The sequence below is a fragment of the Leiobunum rupestre genome, chromosome 1 (assembly GCF_980474605.1).
Source record: "Leiobunum rupestre chromosome 1, qqLeiRupe1.1.hap1, whole genome shotgun sequence".
Taxonomy (NCBI): domain Eukaryota; kingdom Metazoa; phylum Arthropoda; class Arachnida; order Opiliones; family Sclerosomatidae; genus Leiobunum; species Leiobunum rupestre.
The window spans coordinates 79,843,722-79,864,849 of NC_143384.1; the positions used below are offsets into that span (position 1 = coordinate 79,843,722).

Below are 21,128 nucleotides of genomic sequence, written 5' to 3' on the forward strand. Positions count from 1 at the left end.
TAGGAAAATTTGACTAAGTTTACTTCTTCTGTGTGGAGATACATTGCCAATTGTAAAATATACAAGAGTTATTTTATTCTTGCCTTTTTTACCTCCCAAAGGATTGCAAAGCTCTACTTCATCTAGATAGTAATGCAAAATTATTGTTAACGTATTAGGACCTTTAGGCTTACTAAAAAATCCATGACGCTGAAATATTTCACCGTCATGATAATCCATTAGGTTAGAGCTATTAGAACCACTACTAATTTGATAACAGTTACGAGAAATGTCTTGAAATACGTCATCATGTTCAAGAAAGCTTTCAATAAGCTGTAACAACGGTACTATCATACAAGTATCTTTAACAATTTTCCGCTTTACAGTTCTAGTACCTAAAATATGCTCTTCTGGTTCTACTAGGCTTAGATACTTTTTACAATGTGACGTCAGGGTGCGTTCGCTTCTCAAACAATTGAGAGTTTCTTTTGGTAAAGGATGAAATGACTTGTTATTAGAGTTTATATCGTTAAAGCTTTCCAAAACATTACATAAATCACTAGAGATATTTCGGGCTGTGACGAGCGGGAGTTTGTAATTTTCCCTAATTTTAAGTGCAAGTAAAGCTATTTGATTTTGTGATGATGGCAATTGGGCGTCTATGGCTCCATCGCTTGATTCAACATCATTATTTGACAATTCACTTTCTGTTGAGTCTTGGGTAGGCCTAAATGAACCATGAATGCGAAGCAGATGTTTTCTATAAGATTCAAAAATTTTGTATGTAGATTCGCAGCTATTAAAGGAGCATGTAATTTGAAAATGAGGCTGAGGAACATGGAGATTTCTGATATGCTTCAAGTGTCTGGCCATCGTTGACCGTACAGCACCGCATATTGAACACGAAAGCCTTTCCATCAAATAATATTGATTGGTTTTCTAAGGGAAGAATAGTATAAAATACGAATTATATTAAATATTCGTTAAAAACATTTTTTATTAGCTAGCTAGCATGGGCGTAGCGAAGAAGGGAAGGTTCGGGGGTGGAACGATTTTGCCAACTGGTCCAGCTAAAATTGCAATAGTTTTTTGGGATCAAAGATGTACTGGATTTATTGGGTCCCTGGAAGACCAATTTTGCCAACTGGGCCTCGATTTCCCAACTTATCATATTTATAGGGAGGAGCTACTCCCGGCCGTACCCCCGTTTGAGGACGCCATCTAAGTTGCGTAAATAAAAGGTTTATTGTTGTGGGTCACCACCGATCAGGGTTGGCAAAAAATCGGATTTTTTCGGAAAAAATCAAAAAATCCGATTTATACGATAATTATGGGATATTTTGATAATTATACGATCATTTAATAATTATCCGATTATTTGGATAATTATCGGATTATTTGGATAATTATCGGATTATTTGGATAAATATCGGATATTTTTGATAATTATGAATAATTGGATTTTAAGTTGTAAAATTTAACGATGATTCCGATGAATTAACAACATTGCCTTTTCAATTTAAAAAAAACAATCCAATTTTAAAGTTTAAAATTTGATAAAATTCATTTTGGATAGTTGTAAACATTACATAAATGCGAGCATAAATGTCATAAATACTTAATACTGCTGGATATTGCTTTCAAAATTATTAAATTTAACTTTAAAAACTGTTTTCAGATATTTTAATTTAATTCGATAATTATCATGATTTTTTCATCGGATAAATATCGATAATTATCGTGATAATTATGCATCGATAATTATCGTACATCGGTGGCACCGATGTTCGAAAAATTATATTTGGGGGTATTCGTGTCGCTTCTCGAAATGTATGTCAGCATGTCCGAGCTGATAATCCAACGGAAAGTATTTCCTTTTTCCATGTCCAACGGTAGATGCACACACACTATAACAACACGAAATGTCTATCGGCCGCCTCCCAAGTAATTCAAAGTTTTTAAAGAAGCCACAATGTGGCAGAATTTAAATATTTACCAGATACAGTTATCTGTTTACCCTTACATCGTAAAAATGAAAACATTTCATTACTTGACTGACGAGCTACGAAAGTGCGATATATTCCGAGGTGCGACGTATAAAAATTTACACGAAAAAAACTCGAGCCTAGACTACCTTTGTGGTAGTAATTAAGTATAGAAGGATTTTCAATCAAGGAACACCTCCGAGTATGTGCCAAATCGAGAGTGATTAATAAAATCACATCACATAGGAATTGACCTGCAACCCTTTTTAGGCTTTGGGATACCGTCCCAACGCCAGTACCATTGAAATACCGAGGTCACGTATCAGTGGCGGCGCCAGGGGTAGGCTACGCAGGCCACAGCCTACTTTTATTTCGATTGTAGGGGCCCCAAATGACGATGAATGGGGCCCGAACACAGGGCCGTGCTTAGAGGTCTCGCGGCCCCGGGCGAAATGCATGGGCGAAACTGACAATTGTGAGTGTAGCGGCCCTCCGGTATATACATCCTTATGGTTAAATTTTAGCGGCCCTGGGCGGCCACCCTGCTCGCCGCCCCCTAAGCAGGGCCCTGCCCGAACAAATGCCTAAAAATGATTTGCAAAACTGGAAAAAAAATCCCAATCAAAAGTCTGCTCCGTGCTTAAGTTGCGAACAGTGATTTCTAATATATTTTCGAGCGCAGCCTTAATTCGTTGTTGTTGCTGAAATAGCAACTACAAAAAGTGTTGCATCTTTAGACAGATTATGATAAACTGGTCGGTTAAAACCTTTAACCTGCCGGGAGTAGTGGCTCACTCCTGTAATCCCAGGCGTCCGGGAGGCAGAGTTTGTGGATGGCCGTATGAGGACGACCACCAATCCCCCAACGGGTGGCCGGAATACTTCTTTTAACTTAAAAATGTGACAAGTGTTTTGTAACAATTGTAGGTTAAACGTTTCGAACGACCAAGTTGATCATAATCTGTCTAAAGGGGCCCCCAAATTAAAAGTAGCTTACCAATATAAATATCCTGACGCCGCCCCTGTGCCAGACTAAACACCCAGAATGTAACCTATCTATAATCCAAGGGGACTTACTGAGCTAAATAAATTGTCATTGGCTAGCTGTATAAGCAGCCGATGCCGGGATGGTGACGTCAGTGGGAAGCCAGAAGCTCAGATTTCCGCATTGAAATCAATGCTGTAGTATTGTCTTATGATTCTTATCGCCGTATCTTTGACATATTTTAGTAATTAAATGAAATTAGTATCCATTAAGACCATTTTATGATCACTAAATTATGTAAACTAAAGTAAGTAACCCAAACATTTCATTGAAATAAATTCAATATATATTTTTATTTGGTAGTAAGCCTAGGCCAAAACAGTTAAGATTTCACGATTCTAGGTCGAGGAGCTGAAGAAATTAGGAATAGTTAATCATTGACTCAATTGAATAAAGTAAATTAAGCCAGTAAACGGATTAGAAAATTTAATCAAGATTTTTAAAACAAAAGCATGTTAAAATATTACTGTGAATCTCTATTTCAGATATAATAAAGATAATAATGGTAAAAGTGTGTACTTAGGCACAAATTTTGAGCTTAAGAGCTGCCTAAGAATTTTTCTCGTTCAGGTAGACTAAATTCCCTTAATTAGTTCTTGATCTGGTTACCCTCTACAAGCTCCTCCATGATCCGAATCAATATTATTTTTCATATTTGGTCTCTACCTTCAGAACGAAAGGCAACAGTTGTAAGCTATGACTCCGGCACTCTAAATGTGACTCGTTAAAATTATCCTTTTTTCATCGAGTTATTATTCCCTGGAACTACTTCCCAGGTGACATTGTATGCGCGGGCACTCTCGATGTCTTCAAGAAAAATTGTCAAATGTCACTTTTTGTAATTGAATTTAACCACCCATGTGGTTTCCTATTTATATCTTAACTCTTGGGCTCTTCGGTCTTCTGACCCTAGCCCCCACCTGGACTCTTGAGAAAAAAGTACTTAGTTATTGTTTTGATCTCAATCTTTGTATTTATCTACATATAATCAGTAGTTACAACTCTACTGAAATTGAAGTTTGATCAATAGTTATTTGTAATATTTATATAATTAAGTGATTTCTAATAACTTTGTGAATAAATTTTCCTTTTATATTCTTAAAACTGAAATATTTTATTTAAGTTTAATAAACAATTATAATTAAATACTTTGATAAATGAGATATTGCTCGTTTTACATTGGATTGAATTATTAATACTCGAGTTTTTTCCAAAAACAAAAATAGACCTTCCTCTTTTAGCCACCTTTAAATAATGAAAACTTCAGAGCATTTGTACTTTAGATAGTGCAAATCTTATAACAGACTATTCAGTTTATTTATTAGCATATGTAAAGGTAATTTTAATTGAAAACGATACTTTAAAAAACATTTAAGAAAGCAATGTCGACACACAGTAAAGGTTGCATCAGGTATTTAGGCTTCCCATTGACGTCATAACTGGCGTAGAAGACCGAAGAGCAGACGACGGGAAAATGAAAACCCCGCTAAGAAGGCAACCTTTATCAGCGTATTTATGAACCTTGTCTATAATCAGAAAAATATAGTTCTTTTGACTGGTAACGGCTATCTTGGGGGATGGGGGCCCGTAATTAATGTTATCTAGATAACTTTTTTTTCTAAGGCAGGGGCGGAATTCCGCGGCCACGTTTAAACAGGCATCGGACGTCTAATTTTGAGAGTACTCGGTCGGATTCATTTATGTAAAGAATGGTTAATTTACTCGTTGTTGACCATGAAGTAGCATTTTTAAGTCAACTATATTTCAACTGGTCCTTTATAGCCTGTATTCATAATACATCTTGAATGAAAATACTTCTAGAATTGTATCAATTCCCGCGCTACAAATCAAAGTATATGTAGTATATTACTTCTTCGTGTACCCTGCTTTATCCAAAAAGGTTTAAGAAAGTAAAATAATTATTTTTCATTTCGGTCGTGTTATATTTTACGATATTTTTTATATATATTACACTACCTATGTATAAATTATTGAACAAAAATATTACATTACTTAATTATAATATAATCGTTAATAAAAAAAGATACACGTGTCAGCATTACTTACAGATAAGTGTAAAATTTCGTCGACAATATCAATTCAAAACCACAAGTAAAAGCTTGGATTAATAATAGAAGCTAACGCGTTAGCTTCTATTATTAATCCAAGGTGAAAGTTTCCCATTATGAAGCAGACGACTCTAGAGCTAGCATCTTAAAAAAACGGGCTCTAAATAAGCAAACTAAAAGGGTATAAACCTAGGACAAAATATAGTACAAGAAAAATGGTCTTTATTCTGTAATCAATGTCGTATTAAATGACAAACTAAACTAAAGAAGAACAAATAATAATTTTTAGGGGGCAGAGGATATTTTCCAGGGGGCAGCTAGGGCTAATAGAAATTTCATTTGACGGGAAATGCCAAGCTGTACCCCCCCCCCCCCCACCCCGTGGCTACGGGTCTGTTTATTTTTTAATGTTTTAATGGTACCTTAACCTCTCTAGTAGAAAGTTGGCTCTCGTGGCATGCACAGCTTTCCACCGAACCAACACCTTAATTACTACGCATTTTTACTCGGCAATCCTTTATTACGACAGCACATGTGAACAAGTCGCCCCAGGCCGTAATATTAGTTCCACATCAGTGTATTCGAATGGGCAAAGCCATACACCCTTAGTAGACACAGGTAGGCAAACTAATACAAAGCTTTTGAGGCTTTGTGATTTCTTATCGTTGGATATATAAATTGCCACCCTAAGTGAAAGGGTGGATGCCGCCCACCACCAGGGGACCCGGGTGGGCAAACTAATATAAAAACTGTTGAGCCCATGTGATTTCCTATAGTTAGATATACTATTTACCATCCTATGTTAAAGAGAGGCCACCGCCCACCCTCAGGATACACGGGTGGGCAAACCAATTCATAAGCTGTTGAGGTCATTTATTGACTTAACTTGCAAGGTAATTTGACAAAAAGCTATATTTTAAATTTCGATCTATTTGTGGTAGAGCTATAAACGGGTAGTCTTTACGTGAACTTGTAAGTTAATATACCTAAGTTTTGCGAATGGTATACGGCAAAGATTATCGAAATAAAAATTTACCTTCATAGATATAAAACTACGTATGCCCGAATGCCCCTAGTTTTTGGATGAGTATGGAGTCCTATAATTAATAATGGCGGTACGTAAGTGTGTGAAGGGAAATAGAGTCTTCAATGCTTTAACTTTTTAAGCGTACGCGTGTTCTTAATAATATAATACCTTCTCCCGATAGTGACTTCAATTTATAATTGTTTCTCTATGGTTCTATTGCTTTTATTACCCAAAAGGAAGTTCGTCAGTGTGGATTGAACTCGTAGTTTGTCTTGAACCTTTTGTTTGGTGTAACGAGTGAGGAAGTTTTTTAATGTCTCTTGTTGATTTATTTAAATAAGAAAATAAGTATCTCATTGGGGGGCTTTTAGAGCATTTATAAGTACATATGGGCATTTAAAATTTTCGAGCTCGTTTATTCGAGTACTCACTTTCGAGCGAGGCATCTTAAGCGAGCGTGCCCACCTACCACTGCTCACCACCCGAACATTTAAAATTTTCAAGCTCGTTTATTCGAGTACTCACTTTCGAGCGAGGCATCTTAAGCGAGTGTGCCCACCTACCACTGCTCACCACCCGAACATTTTAAATTTTCGAGCTCGTTTATTCGAGTACTCACTTTCGAGCGAGGCATCTTAAGCGAGTGTGCCCACCACCCACCACCCACCACCCGACGCGAAGTTTGAGGTTCACTTGACCTTAAATTCCGAAAATATACGAAAAATAAGGCGTAAAAACGGACGAGAATTTCGACAACTTAACTAGCCAACTCCCCCCACGTCGCTAAAACTGAGAGCGTAAAGGCGTCAATAAATGGAGTTTTTGACTGTGAGTTCAAATCCCGGTTTCGCCAAAATTGCAAATTATTTTCGCAGCGCCATAGGTAAAACTATAAGTGTAATAAAACATATTAACTTACACGTTTGAACAAGGCACTCAATTGTAAGCTACCTTGAAATAGTTCTTCTGAGTTGAACACAAACCCTACAACTGCGTTAGGCGTTAGAAACTGAGTAGCGGTGAACTATTTGCCAATGAGTCACATTTCTGCCTCGTAAAACAAAGGGTTCAAAGCTCAAACGTTTTTTACTTACCTTCTCGTAATAATTTTTTGCGCTTGTGTGTGTATGGGGCGGGGGGTGGAATAGCTTTCCAACCATAAAATAACAATACTTTTAAGGTGTCGTAATATTGTCGTTAACAATTATATACGATATTATATGTAGGCATGTAAATTAGTATTACCAGTCAGTGGCGTTGCCAGGATTTAGTTTCGCCACTGTTACCAGTTTTTACCACTATAGCTGAAACTAATATGAGCCACCTAAATTATATTGGTGCAAAATTAATAAATAACACTTGGAGTATTGTTATAAGTAAATAAACAACACTTATTGTTTTTACATTTGAAGGAATTGCCTAATTATGTGTTTTCTAGGCTTTAGCCCAATGCGGCGTTCTTTTTCTATTTCTTTGAAATAAAAATGGACTTTAGAAACTCGACTTAAAATCAAAAGCGGCGAAGGGCAACTTACCATATTTATGTTTGAATGTTTACTAGAGAGAGGGCTTTTATACACACACATTTTTTGAACACAAGGATTAAACAAAAAATTAGTAAAAACATGGACATAATTTCTATAGTGCTTAATAACGCCATTACCGGCTATCGAATTCCACCAACGAAAACCTTGTACTTCCAAAGGGAAGCTTACTTCGTCGCTAGGGGGTGCAGCTGAAACATTTGGGTTCTCGGTTATGAAAAGGACTTTCAAGAGACCACTCTCATCAATTCGAAATACGTAATTCGGTCGCCGTTCACTATGAAGCCCAACTGACAATTGAATGACGTATTTCAAATCTACTAGGCCTCTTTTGAAAGACTTTTTTTTTTCACCGTTCATTTTGTATTCCAAATATGCAAACATTATTTACATTATAGCGTTTTTCCCATTTTTCCGGTTTTCGGCGTGTGGAAAGACTGTGCCGGGTTTCCACAATTCTGCGTCTAGCTTTTACGGCTTTTAAACCCAGATACAAGAATTTAATGAAATAGATTTGCAGGTTTTTTAGATTATCCTTTTTGAACAACCCTGGTTCAAGGAAACTCCGGCCAAACCCTCGTCTTTTCATGCTCAAAAGGGAAAAAAAATAGTCGCAGAGAAATTTATAGAAGGATCTATTACTGTACGAACTCCACTAAAAACCAATTAAACGAATATTTGATTTTTCGCGTCTTTTACGTTCATTAGGGCTTGTTCAACCTTTCCATCAGAGCCCAACTTTATTTGAATTGTGTTTTGACTTAACAGATATCTTTTTAAAATATATAAAATAATACATACGCTCCAAATAATAGGAAATGAAAGAAAATGTGTCTAACAAGTGAAAATAGCACTTACTTCAATTAAATATAAGTTTTAGAACGAACATAAATTGTGCCAAGATCCACTTCTACGTTCGAAATTGAACAGTCTTTGAGCAGTCATTTTTAAGAGTGTTCCTCAAGCAGTGTCCTCGGCCCACTTCTCTTCTCGGCCCATATCAACGACATCCCAGATTGCCTTACTAATAGCTTGGCTCACCTATTTGCTGACGACATGGCAACACTCACAATAGGTGATGACCCTATATCACTAATAACATCTATGGACAATGATGTTTGTAATATTATTGCCAGGTACGATGAAATTAAACTTTCTCTTCAACCTAAGAAATCGACCTTCATGTTATTTGGCCATTTGAAAATATACACTCACTTCCGCGATCTAAAGTCAACCGTGTTGCTCAAATGAAATACCTTGGCATTCAACTGGACGAGGGTCTTTCATGGTCTAATCATGTGGATTATCTTTCAACCAAAGTTAATCAGAGGCTATGGTGCATTCGTTCCTTGAAGCCCTTCTTGGATGTACCCCTTTTGAACTTGATTTTTAAAGACGCTCCTCTGCCACGGCGGCTCGTCATTCAGTTAACTGGCTAACCCTCAAACAAGAGTATCTACTTCACATGTACATTTTTATGTATAAAATACAAAATAATCTAGTTCCTGAATATCTTCGTGACCATTTTCAACCAATATCTAACCGTCATCAATACAATACAAAAGTATCCAAATATGGCTACCAAGTTCCTCTCATGGCCCCTACGCTTCGAAATTCTAGTGTGCGATGCCGCGGTATTAAACTGTGGAATGATCTTTCTCGTGTGATTATTGACAAATCTGCTACTTTAAATCAGTTTCGTACTTCTATAATAAATTTACTCCACGACACTCCAATAGTTTAATTATTTTTTGGTATTGTTTATTTAAAATTATCTCTGTATATATTTTAAAATGTATTGTTGTTCATGAGGACCCATCTGGAAAGTAGTTAAAAAACTGAGTTGGATATCCTAATAAAGCTATTTATTATTATTAGAGATAAGGGATACTGTATACCGATAAGGGGCACCTGCGGGCGGGGGAAACGGGGGTGAAACGGGCCCCTATAGGGGCCCCATTTTGCGTACATTTTCGGCGGGGTCAAAAGGTTAGCTGTTTTACGAGGTTGATTTACGATGTTAGGTCAATAGGTTATCTGCCCCTATGGACACGATGCAAACAGCCGTTAAATAAGGGTGAAACAGGCCCCTGTAGGGTCCCCCATTTTGCGTACATTTTCGGCAGGTCAATAGGTTAGCTGATTTACGATGTTAGGTCAATAGGTTATCTGCCCCTATGGTGGTGACACGATGTTATGCAAACAGCCGGCCCGTCATAGTTAATAGCGGGAGGCACCCCCATTTTAGGTCAAAAGATTAGATGATTTACGATGTTATAACCCATAAAACCCAGGTGCTAACCCATTATAGGTCAATAGGTTATCTGCCCCTATGGCGGTGACACGATGTTATGCAAACAGCCTACCCGTCATAGTTAATGTCGGGCACAATTCGAGTTGGTTTTCGCCGACAAACACTTTCGGCCCCCTAAGGGTAGCGTAAAATAGCGGGCGGTCATCGGTAAAAGTGTTTTGGGAAAAAAAGAGAAGAGTGTATACAAATTATAAGGTTTTATTAAGATATTTATCGAGTACAGGCTGTATAATACGATTTACATTGAAAATACGTCTTTGGAAATGTATTTTATTTATATCATGGTAATTACGTCGATCTTCGTAGGGTATATACCAAAGTTCACTCAAAGGGTTGAATCGAACCATCTGAAATTAGCGTTTTTACGAGCATTTTCATTAAATGTTCTACCTCGAGGAGTTTGATGGTAAGAGTTACGTTGTCGCCGGGTCCCTCGGGGGTGGTTGTGGGTCCGCCGGAGATGTATTTTTCGGATGGCGGGATATCTTGGCCCTCCAAAGCGGCGGGTGACGGACAGTTGGGATAAAATTTGTCGTGTTCCGTTTGGGGTACGTCGCCGGTTTCCCAACTGCCTAACTGTCCGTGGCAGAGGTAGCATTCGACTATGCCGTCCGAGTCTACGGCGAAAAGTCCTGCGTGGGCCAAGTCTTCCTTGTTCACGTGTACGTTGTCCCATTGCTTGAACGTTTCTAGCCGACCGGTTACGGTGGTGAGATCCTCGTGACTAGCCATCCCGATTCTCTTTGAGCTACGGAATAATATTTCTGGGTCTAAACCCCAAAATGACGTAATCTATAAAAATGACGTAATCTATAAAAATGACGTAATCTATAAAAATGACTCACTAAAGATGATGTAATCTACACCATGAAACGTAAAGATTACGTAGATGCGTTGTGGTTTTCATAAGCCAGCCGCTATGGGAAAGAGGAAGATGTCTCCGCTTAGGCTACCAAAGAAATGCGGGATATGCTCGGAAATATACCGGTCCGTGAGAGGTTTCAAACAACATTTAATGACACATTTATCGTGTAATACAATGAAAGAAGATTCGGATCTGGCGTGTGATTGTGATGAGAGTGAATCGCTCCATTACACGGAGGCCGAGGAAATGTCAGATGATAAAATTATCGATTATCTTAACGAACTTATTGGGACATGTAAAAAGCGCGGTGCCACAATGGAATCAACCGAACCAACTACATCTAACCAGCCAGCCGAATTAAAAATGCCGACTGAAAAGGAAATGGCTGCTCTGATTTATTTTCAAGAATATTGTAAAACTAATCAAATTCATAATATTAAAACCGCTGTAAAGAAAATGTGAATAAACGTTTTTATATTGAATACATTGTTATTTTTAAAGGTGACCGTATAAAGTAAATTTTACATCGATAAATTGACACTTAATATTTTTAAAATACGTTTATAATATTTTTCCAACGTGGGCGAATGAATGGACGCAATGAACTATTAATTACGTAATCTAAAAAATGACGCGAGCAATGAGAAATAACGAGTCGGATTTATAAGATAATAAAAAATATTTATTTTATAAGATGATATATTACAAAAATTATTTTTCTTTTACGAGTCAAAAAAATATTATAGTGTGATACAAAAAAATTAAAATGAACATCGTATTTGGCTGTCTATTTCAGCGCGGTTCTGGGTAATCCAGTCGGCGAAAAGTAGACTTCGTTCCAAAGAACACGGTTGTCGGGTGTTTAGAGTGTGATGTCGGAATAGCCAATTCACTGGTGGGGGGGGGGGAAGTCAAAGTCGACAAAGGCCATTCTCGCCATACCACCGACACGATACTGAGGGTTTAGTTATGAATAAAACGGGGTATAGTCGCGCGACGGGAATTTATACTCCGTTTATGATGACGTAACAGGTTGTTAAATTTTCTAGTGGCCATTATATCATTGTTGACGTCTCTTCGTGAAAAACCCTTAAAGAAGCTTTGGTGACTTCTACGTTTTGATCGGTGACGTATATAAATCACGCAATAATGTCCGCAAATGACGCTCGTTGTCGATTGAAGTCGCCGCTTGGTGGGCGTGATTTTTCTCGAATTTTGTTTTAAAAAAAGTTTAATGGCTGGCAAAATGGGCCGTAGCGCCAAAGAGTCAAAATACCAAGCCCGTTTTAATTTATCAAGGTAAATCGCGACCCAATGGCTGCCAGGTTCATCGTGGGGGTCCAGATTTACAACCAGTGACGCTGGAAAACTATTAATCTTATCGGGTAGACAATCGGAAGCGAATACGCCCATAAAATTGCGCGTACGTCTCAAAATGTTTAAAATTTCGGATCCGCGCATAATTACACGTTTTCAATAGAAACGTTACGATCTTTGTCTACGCTAAAGCTGGCTTGAAATTCGGCGAAAACTACGCAGCTTAACGTTTGCGGGACTGGTTTAGCGAACGAAAGCTCCAAACGCATCTGTCCCTGTCTGGAGGGGTTCCAATAATGACTCTCACCCGCGCTATGGTCGTTTGAAATGTCGAAGACGTAAAAAGCGTAGCCCCGGGCATAATCTTCCCGGGAAATATCGATCCCGGTGTTTCTATAATGAATTCCGCTACCCGTGAATAAAGTATGATAGGCTTGAATATATTGTCCCGCGTCGTAGTTTGGCGTAATAGGTTTCGAATCCACACCGTCAGAATCCACGTAAAGAGCTAAACTCGATAAATCTTGATGTTCGAAAGCGTACGGGTTTTTTGCCAGGGTTCCATTGTAGGCTTCGTGATCCACCAGCGCGACAATCAAGCGAACCGGGAGGGTACCCAAATATACGTTGGGAATAACGGTGTTTCGGATATTCGAGTTGATGGTGAATATCTTAGTTTCGGTGCGTGTAAAAGCGTACTTTGCTGCTGCTCGTGACAAGGCGTTTTCGTGAGCGATAAGTATTTTGGGTGCAATTTGTACTCGACGTACCAACAAGCTCGCGTCCGTAATGATAATTTTATAGTCAACCCCGGGCTTCGGCGTACCCATTAACGCAAAACTCGCTTTACTTCGCGATAGTTTAATACGTAAATCTACGCCATTAATTAAATATTTTTCGACATTGAGCGCGTCAAGAAACAGCGGACCAATTAAATCTATTTCTTTCGACTGATCCGTGAATCCTTTCCGCTGTTTAAAACCCTCGTTGGCAGTAACCGAATTCATTTCGCCCGGGGTATCCTTGTACCACAGCGCGCCTGTTAAATGGGACGCTTTGGCACCCTTGTCAAAATTTAACAAAGTTTCAATGTACGCCCGATAAGCGTACGAACAAGCTGACGGAGACAGTAAAGTTCCGTTAAGGTAAACTTCCGCCTGATTAAATAGCGTGTGCAAAAAATTGTTACACCCCCCTACAACATCCGACGGTAATAAACTTTTGCCCGCGTCATCGGCGACGATTTTAGCTTTAACAAGTAGGTACGTAAGCGGTAAATCAATGTACTCGTGCCCGCTTCCAGGAATATTAAACTCGACGGTATCGCCTCGCAGCGACGAGATGGGTTTGAAGGTTGTCCATTTTCCTCCCTCAATTGACGTTTGGATAGGCGCGGTTTGAAAAATATCAAGTTCACTTTTTAACGCTTCGCAATGACCCATAATTTTAGGAGAAAATATCAACGACCTTTCTAGCTCGTTTCCTGCCTACTAATGATTTTTTTCCACCGCGTTTTGGTCTTTTCTTAATTGTTTTAGTTTTGCGTTTACGTTTCCCAGTCCCGTATTGTTGTTTGAGATCATCGTACTTTTCTGTAAGCCTCCGTTTGGTAGCTTCACGTATGGATGACCCCGTCGAGACATCAGCCAAAACTTGTTTTCCCGTGGAGAGGGCTTGGCCCCCCAAAAATTTCGCCCCCCGTAAAAGAAACGGTTTCGCTAGCTTGTACAAGCCTGAGAAGAAACTCCCAAACCCGCTTCCGAATTGCCCGTGCCCCCGCTGATACGGCGATCCCACGTATACGTCGGGAATAGCGCCACCCGCCTGAGTGGCATAATATTGAGCGTACGGGCACGCTACGCAGCGTCTTTTTTCAAGAACGTGTCTTAAGGGCATCTTGGACGCAAATGAAGTTTTACTGTTAGATTGCCAAACTCAAAAGGAGCTGGTTTCCCATAAACATCGCGTAGATCTATTTGGATAGTATCAAAGTATTTCTTCTCAATGGGCACGTAATGCGGCGAAATGTATGTTTTCTCGATATGAGTACCAAATCGGGCTGATTCGTCAACCGCTATAATTCTTAACAATTTGACGAGCGACGAGCCCACCACTTGATCAGCGACGATATCGGAATAAACGAAGATTTGGGGCGGAATGTGGAAATTTAAGCGAGCCGGGTTCTCGCTTCTGCCCGCGATAGTTTTAGTTCTTTCAAATCCTAGCGTGTTGCTCAGTCCGTCACTCATAAATACGCCATAGGGGGTAATATTTTTTCCAACCAGCGCCACGTGTCCGTTCAGCGGATCGTGGGTAAGACACACATTAGCGGCGGTGCATAGCGCGGTGTCGTTTACTACTTTAAGTAAATGGTCTATACTCAAGTAATGCCCCGGAGGGATTTCTCGCATCGTCCCGACCATTTTAGGGTCAGCCTGTCCCCCATGTTGGGCGGGATTAACGCGGAAATAGACGTAATTGTCATAGGGCAACACGTTGTAAAACGAAAAGGGATACAATATTTCCACCAACGCAACTTCCCACCCCCCCTTTAATTCGATAGGTTCGGGTAATTTTATCGTGAAACAGGCTACCGTATTATTCGGAAATATCTCGAGATTTGAATTACTAGGTATCGTTAGGTAAAAGGCTTCGGACATCTTTAGCAGAAACCCAAGAATTGAATGTAGCCGGATACCCTAACCAAGAAACGAAATATTCGACTTTACCCTTTGAGCGTAGCTTCTTTAATACTTTGCCAATTGTATATTCTTCCGGTTTTATAACTCGTTGAATTTCTTTGAAATAAAAATATCCCGTGATGGGTTCGTCAGCCAAATCAACGAGCTTAAATTGAAGAGGTCTTTTAGTATTCTTGAAAATAACTTTAAATATTTCGGCGCTCCAATTTTGATCGCTGTACCCTTTTAAAAACGGTCTGGCAGTTCGGGTAATCCTTACGTAATCGCCGACTTTGATACGGCATTTTCGGGGCTTGAGGGCGGCTGGCTGAGACTGCCCTGGTTTGTAAATATTTCTATAAACTTGAAGAATATTTTTGTCGTTTACATCGAAGGGAGCCATTTTAATTGCAGTATGATAACTGGCGTTATACGAATGAATTAAATTGGGCAGCTCGTCGAGATAGCGTCGCGTGTTTTTATGAGTAAAAAAACGATACATGCGCTGTTTCAGGGTCCTATTAAAACGCTCTACCATCGCGGCTTTAACATCGCTATTTTCGGAATGGTAATGTCTAATGCCCTCCTCTTTTAGGAGTTTTAAAACAGTCGAATTAACGTACTCCAACCCACGGTCGAACTGTATAGCGCGGGGCTTGCCCCGCTCTTTAAAAATTATTTTCAGGGCTCGGGCAACCTCCGCGCCGGTCTTACGTTTTAGGGGGACGGCAAATGCCACTCTCGAAAAGCAATCTATACAAGTAAGAATAAATGTGTATCCGGAATTGTCGCTCGCTAAAGACCGCATATCTGCCAAATCAGTCTGATAGAGGTCTAGTCTGTTTCCTACACGAATCTTTCGTCGTTGGAATTTTCGAATAACTGGTCTATGTAACGTATAGGCGTCGTGAGTTTGCAAAAACGTTTCAACATTCTCCCGAGATATTCCGAGCTCTTTGACAGAATCGTATAATTTTTCAACACCCCCGTAGCTAGCTGGATTACGAGAATCGAAATATATTTTTTCGAGTCTAGTCGTAACGTTTATCGGTAACTCTCCCATTTCAAAATTTTGGCACTCGGCGTTTTTTTTTTACGTAAACGGTTCTTAATAGTAGGCGACCAAAGTTTCGGTGACTGTCGAGGTGTCGCGAAAGAATTAGGCCCGACAGCTGACGACAAAGTTTTCTTTCGTTTGGAGGATGCGAGCGAAAGATGGGGGCCCGGGGGGGCGGAAGCTGTTACGAACGAAGTAGACGGTAATGGTGTGGTGGTGGGGAGGGCTTGAGGGGTGATTTTCCGTAGTTTACCCACCAGGTTATTAAATTTTGACCAACTCTGGGGTCTCGGCGCGTGGGGACTTATTAGATAATATACTAAATCAACAATATCAGAATCCGTTTGTATTTCACCGTCTAATAAAATCTGCCCCTGGCTGTCCCACCGCAGTCGACCGCTGTCCGAAATCAAATGATTAAATATAGCTCGGGCGCTCGCTCTGTATCCTAGCGGGAACAGATTGACTAATGTATCGAAACTGGGCGTATCGTTATTTTCAATCGGTTTATTTCGAGCGTGCTTTTTTAGTAGCATCTCTTCGTATATCTTCCACTTGGTCCTGTCATCGAGCGCTTCGCTTTTTAAAATATCCGCCATTTCCGTGTCAATATCCGGTTTGAGTTGTTGATGGGGTGGCGTAATCGGCGCTAAAGTCATCTTTTTCGAGTACCTTAACATTTTTTATGTTCAACCTGTTAGGGCTCCCACGAGCGACGACACAATAGGCAGAAGAAACGAGAAAAATCCGGCACCTTTTTGATTTAATAATATTCGTTTTTTAGTTTGCCAGCCCAATTTTTTCTGGGCAATTTTGCGTAACGTTTTACGGTGTATTTTTAATCGTAGTTTTTGCCTCGTGGTTAGACGTATATTCCCGATAAGAGTATTATACACGCAATCAGATATTGCTTCGATCAACTCTTTATTGGCGTTAATTAAAATATTACGTCTCTTAACGCCCTTTAATTTGCCGATCGATTCGAGCAGATGTTTTTGCGACCTGACTCGTCGAGACATTGTACATCGAATGAATTCGACTCGCTGGGGGGGTGTGTGGTAACTAACCACCCCTCGGAAAAGTATTATTTCGGAATGTATACCGAGACTTGCTCGCCGGGGAAAATATTAGTTCTGATCCGATGTGAATCGGGGCAATCTTTCTGAAGGTCGATCAATACGTAAGAGTTTGGGTCTCTAGTCGCGTCAGAAATCGCTTCGATAACAAAGTTGGAGTTATCAGGGGCCATTTGGCGCGCCAAGCAATTAATCTGTGTTTTGTCCCGTACATTTTTCGTTAAAAGTATGTAGTGCGCATTGAGGGAAATTTCGCGACACCCGCGACCCTGATGAAATAAATTTTGACTTATGTAGATAAAGCTAACATTACGATGATGCGAGACTTTGGTGAACAATTGGGCAACTTCTCCTTTTTGACCCGCCCCCATTAAATCGTCTAAAACGGCCAGTATCCGTTTCGAGCCGTCAAATAAGTCAGGATCGGGTAAACCCTTATGAAATATAACGTTATATTTTTTAAGTTTATCGTATCCTGGCTGATCCTCGCCGTAAAACCAGTGGATTTCTTCAATTTGAGGTTCAAACATTTGTTTTAAATGTTTAATCAGTTTTTCTACGAAATATGTCTTACCACTTTGGCTAGGCCCGCAAAGTATGATGTTACAACTGTGATAAAAAGGGTACATTATCACCGCGTAGCTGAAACCAGAATGAAATAAAATGGACATTTTGTTTTATATATAATATTTTTATTTTTGACAATAACAAAAAAGGTTTTCCCGTGACACACCCCCCTGCCACGTGGAAAGCGGCCGGCGCGCTAGAGACACCCCCCCCCCTCGTGACCCCGACGCGCGCGGATAGCGGATCGAGAGAGAGAACGCGCGCGCCTCTCTCTCTCTCTCTCTCTCGAACGCCGAGACGGCGACTCGCGGAGACCGGCGCCTCTCGACCCGCGGTTCGCCCGCATAAGAGCGAAGGTTTTTTTTAAGCGCGTATTTTATATCCGAATGGAACTGTTCGGTAATTCGATAAAACCCGAACTCTATCCATTACGGGTCTATACGCTTTTTCCAAGTCGACGCTAACGAGCGTAAGATCCGGAAGTCGACGTATTTGTTTGGGCAGAGGCACGGCAAACGCCGCCGGTATTTCAGTTTCTTCGTCAGTCACTCCTAGCATAGTTTTTAAATTTTCGCCGTTAATGATATGCTGATTACCGACATTAATTCGAAATCCTTTAACTTTCGTAACGTTAAATTTTTCGCCCGTATCCGGATTTTTCACCCAAAACGAGTAATTTTTTGGCCCGCCATACGCTACTTCGTAAATAAACGAATTTTTTCCATAACCCGATAACTCGCTGACCATATCGCCCAAATAATGGCCCGTAGTTATAGGGGGTTGTTTCGAGACGTACTGGAGGGCGTCAGTGTCCAAATATAACGCGTTCTCTCCGACTATTTCAAGATATTTTAATAAAACTAATCTCGCTTGACAGGTTGTATAAGCGGCAATCACGCAATTTGTATGTTTTAGAGGGATTTCCGCTTCCTTGATGGGGGCTGATTTCACTAGAAGAGTCGTATCGTTGACTGTCAAAACCGATTTTACGTTGATTTCCGGATTTGATAGCAGTTCAAAGAACACTTTGGGTTCGCGAACGATTTCAGTTTTGGTCACAATGGATCGCTGACCGAGTTTTCTGGAAAAAAAATCTCGTTTTAATATCTATCACGCTACCTAATATGATTTATAACCCCAATGGGGGGGGTAATAAAATCCATACAGACCCCCACATGGAATTCAGCATTAATTTCGAGATGGCTCGAAGTCCTTCGTTTTTGGAGACTTTGGTAGGGTCCAATTTGACCCCTTCATGAGGTTCGAAAGCCGCAATGTATTCAGCCTGGGCTTCGGAGGTCTGACAATCTGACGGCCATCCGCTTGCCTCCACCTTGGTTTTTAGGAAACAGTCAACGTAATCTCGAAAAATCCCACCGCTGTCCGTTGCAGGATCGTATTGCGTCACCGTGTATGACCACGCCTCGATTTTGTTTGTAATTTTGTATCCGCGATTTACCGCCCATCTTAATTCGTCGATTACCCAAACGCCTTTAAGCATTCTTTCGTCGTCAGAATGGTCGCAGTCACCCTGATACCGTAAATCGGCACACGTCCGGCATAGGGTAAACGTTAACTTCTTGTTAGCGGTCCGATACGGAAGAATAGGATGGAATAAATTGGTTACATAACAATAATCCCTCAAAATCGTCAATGGCTGGAATATCGCTACCGAGCAGAATTGTCGGATGACCAACGGGGACTTTGCCCCTATAAAAAGGAAAACACACTTAAATATTTGTTTTCGTTATATATATTTTTCGATATAATACCGTTTGTTTATAAAAGGGTACAGGCTGCAAATGTCCACGTAGAATATTTTATCGTCGGTCCCTTCAACGTTACAGTACGTTCGTAAGGCTGATACTCTGCCCCCGAAAAAAGCGGCTCGCGGGTCTAAACGTTCAGTTAAAGTTTCCGAAAAATTAGAATTTTTTAAAAATTCATTTATGGCTGGATTTTGTTGTTTTTCCAAAATCCAATCGCACCCCCATTGTTGAATGACGGTATAACCCATTTCTTTAAGTTTATTGGTTGTCCGCATCGTGTTGGAAAATCGTGTATTAAGGGTATCGCTCGCGTTAGCGTATAATGGCTGGTTCCTATTTACAGAGTCCCCGAAGCAAGTCCTACAACCGTGATACCTTTAATGAAAAAAAACCTGTTTATATTTTGTCTCTTCGAACTTTTTAAAATAATACTTACCAACAGCCCTGATATTGTAGAGCGTTTTTCTCACCGATTAGACCATCAATTTTAATTTTTCCAGCACGCGGTTCTCGCCCATTCAGCGTTGATACGATGGTAACATTCCGGACATGCGCTTCCCAAGCCAGCCATTCTAAAGCCTCGGTGGATTGAGGCTCGGATAACCGATACAAATTAGCCGGTATTATGCCAATCGTTTCTGGCTCCAAAAATTTTTTCCTTAGCACGTAACTACACACTGACGCGATAGTCACGCCCACGCTAAACGGATTAACTTCGCACAAGTCTTGAAATAGTTTCATAAACTTTAAACAACCCTTAGCTAATATGTGGGTATCTCTAGAACAATAGAGTTTTAACGTTTCGAGGTAATTAAATCCCGAACTCTTTTCGGTTTCGAGAGCGTACCATTTGTTAAAACTTTCGCGGTCTTTCGCCGTGAAATATTGGGCCCCGTAAGCTTCCAAGGGGGGCAGCGAGTTCTCCGAGACGTAGTTTGTTTGTTCGGGTTTGTAAATGTCAAAATTATTATCAACTACGTTGAATAGAAAATGAGGGAAAAAATCTTTCGTATATTCGCGACCCAGCTCGAACGTATCCGCGAATTTCGACAGAGGAATGGGTATATAATTATACGAATCCGATAGAGTTAAATTGTGTAGTTTCAGTTGCAAGATGCGAGTTCCATTTATTATCGGATCGGGCTCAAACGAGTCGGCACTCTCCATTATAACTTGTAATAGGAGTTGCGTATCATAATTACTGGCATTATGTCCCAGCGCGGTCACTCTTCTTATCCGAGCCAGTGTTCTTAAATATTCGAAAAAGTTTCGCGCGGAATCTGAACCCAGAAATTGTCTTTGGCGAACGCCGCAAAATTTACAGGCTACGTCGGGGGTATCCACGCACGCGACACAATAAGTTTCCGACACGCATAAAATGGGTTGATGAATATAACAGTTTTTCTTATCGGGGTGCCGTTTGGTTTGGATAGTTTCAAAATCGTAAAATATCCACATTTGCGTAGGCTGACCGTTGGAATCGAAACGTGGTGGGGGGTGTCGCGGGTCTTTTATAACTTGGATGTAACATTGATGTCCAGAGGGGGAAAACTTACGACAAACGGTACAATACTGTTCGTTACAAGAATGCAGCTGGCCGTCGCGTTTAGTCAAATCGATTAGAATCGAACATTCCGTGCAATGAAATAAATTTTGGCATAATGATAATTTATCGCCTGTTAATTTTATTTTATGATGAGCGTAGCAATCGACACCCGTAAACTTACGTAAACAGTCGGTACATTTTATTATATCTCCGGTACATTTTATGGCCCTGCAACACGCGAAACAATAGTCTGAACACGCGTGGGTGCTATCTCGTCTGTAGCCCTC

The 21,128-nt window shown here is 40.2% G+C and overlaps 1 protein-coding gene across 1 annotated transcript; it reads right to left on the minus strand.

Annotated features, from left to right (window-relative positions):
- Window positions 1-19,109: 19,109 nt before the first annotated feature.
- Window positions 19,110-20,771, minus strand: LOC149966759 (uncharacterized). The gene is made up of 3 exons (XM_090167608.1): window positions 19,732-20,771; window positions 19,299-19,670; window positions 19,110-19,236 (listed from the first exon to the last, which is right to left on the minus strand). The coding sequence occupies exons 1-3, from the start codon at window positions 20,751-20,753 to the stop codon at window positions 19,110-19,112; spliced, it is 1,521 nt and encodes a 506-aa protein (XP_090023734.1). The 5' UTR covers window positions 20,754-20,771.
- Between the last annotated feature and the right edge of the window lie 357 nt (window positions 20,772-21,128).

What these genes read in the sequence shown, in the direction of transcription:
- LOC149966759 (XM_090167608.1), bottom strand. Translation starts at nt 20,753, where the DNA reads ATGTGGATATTTTACGATTTTGAAACTATCCAAACCAAACGGCACCCC. An exon ending in CTACAATATCAGGGCTGTTG is followed by an intron (nt 19,671 to 19,731) that starts GTAAGTATTATT and finishes TTTTCATTAAAG; the next exon opens with GTATCACGGTTGTAGGACTT. An exon ending in TACCCTTTTATAAACAAACG is followed by an intron (nt 19,237 to 19,298) that starts GTATTATATCGA and finishes TCCTTTTTATAG; the next exon opens with GGGCAAAGTCCCCGTTGGTC.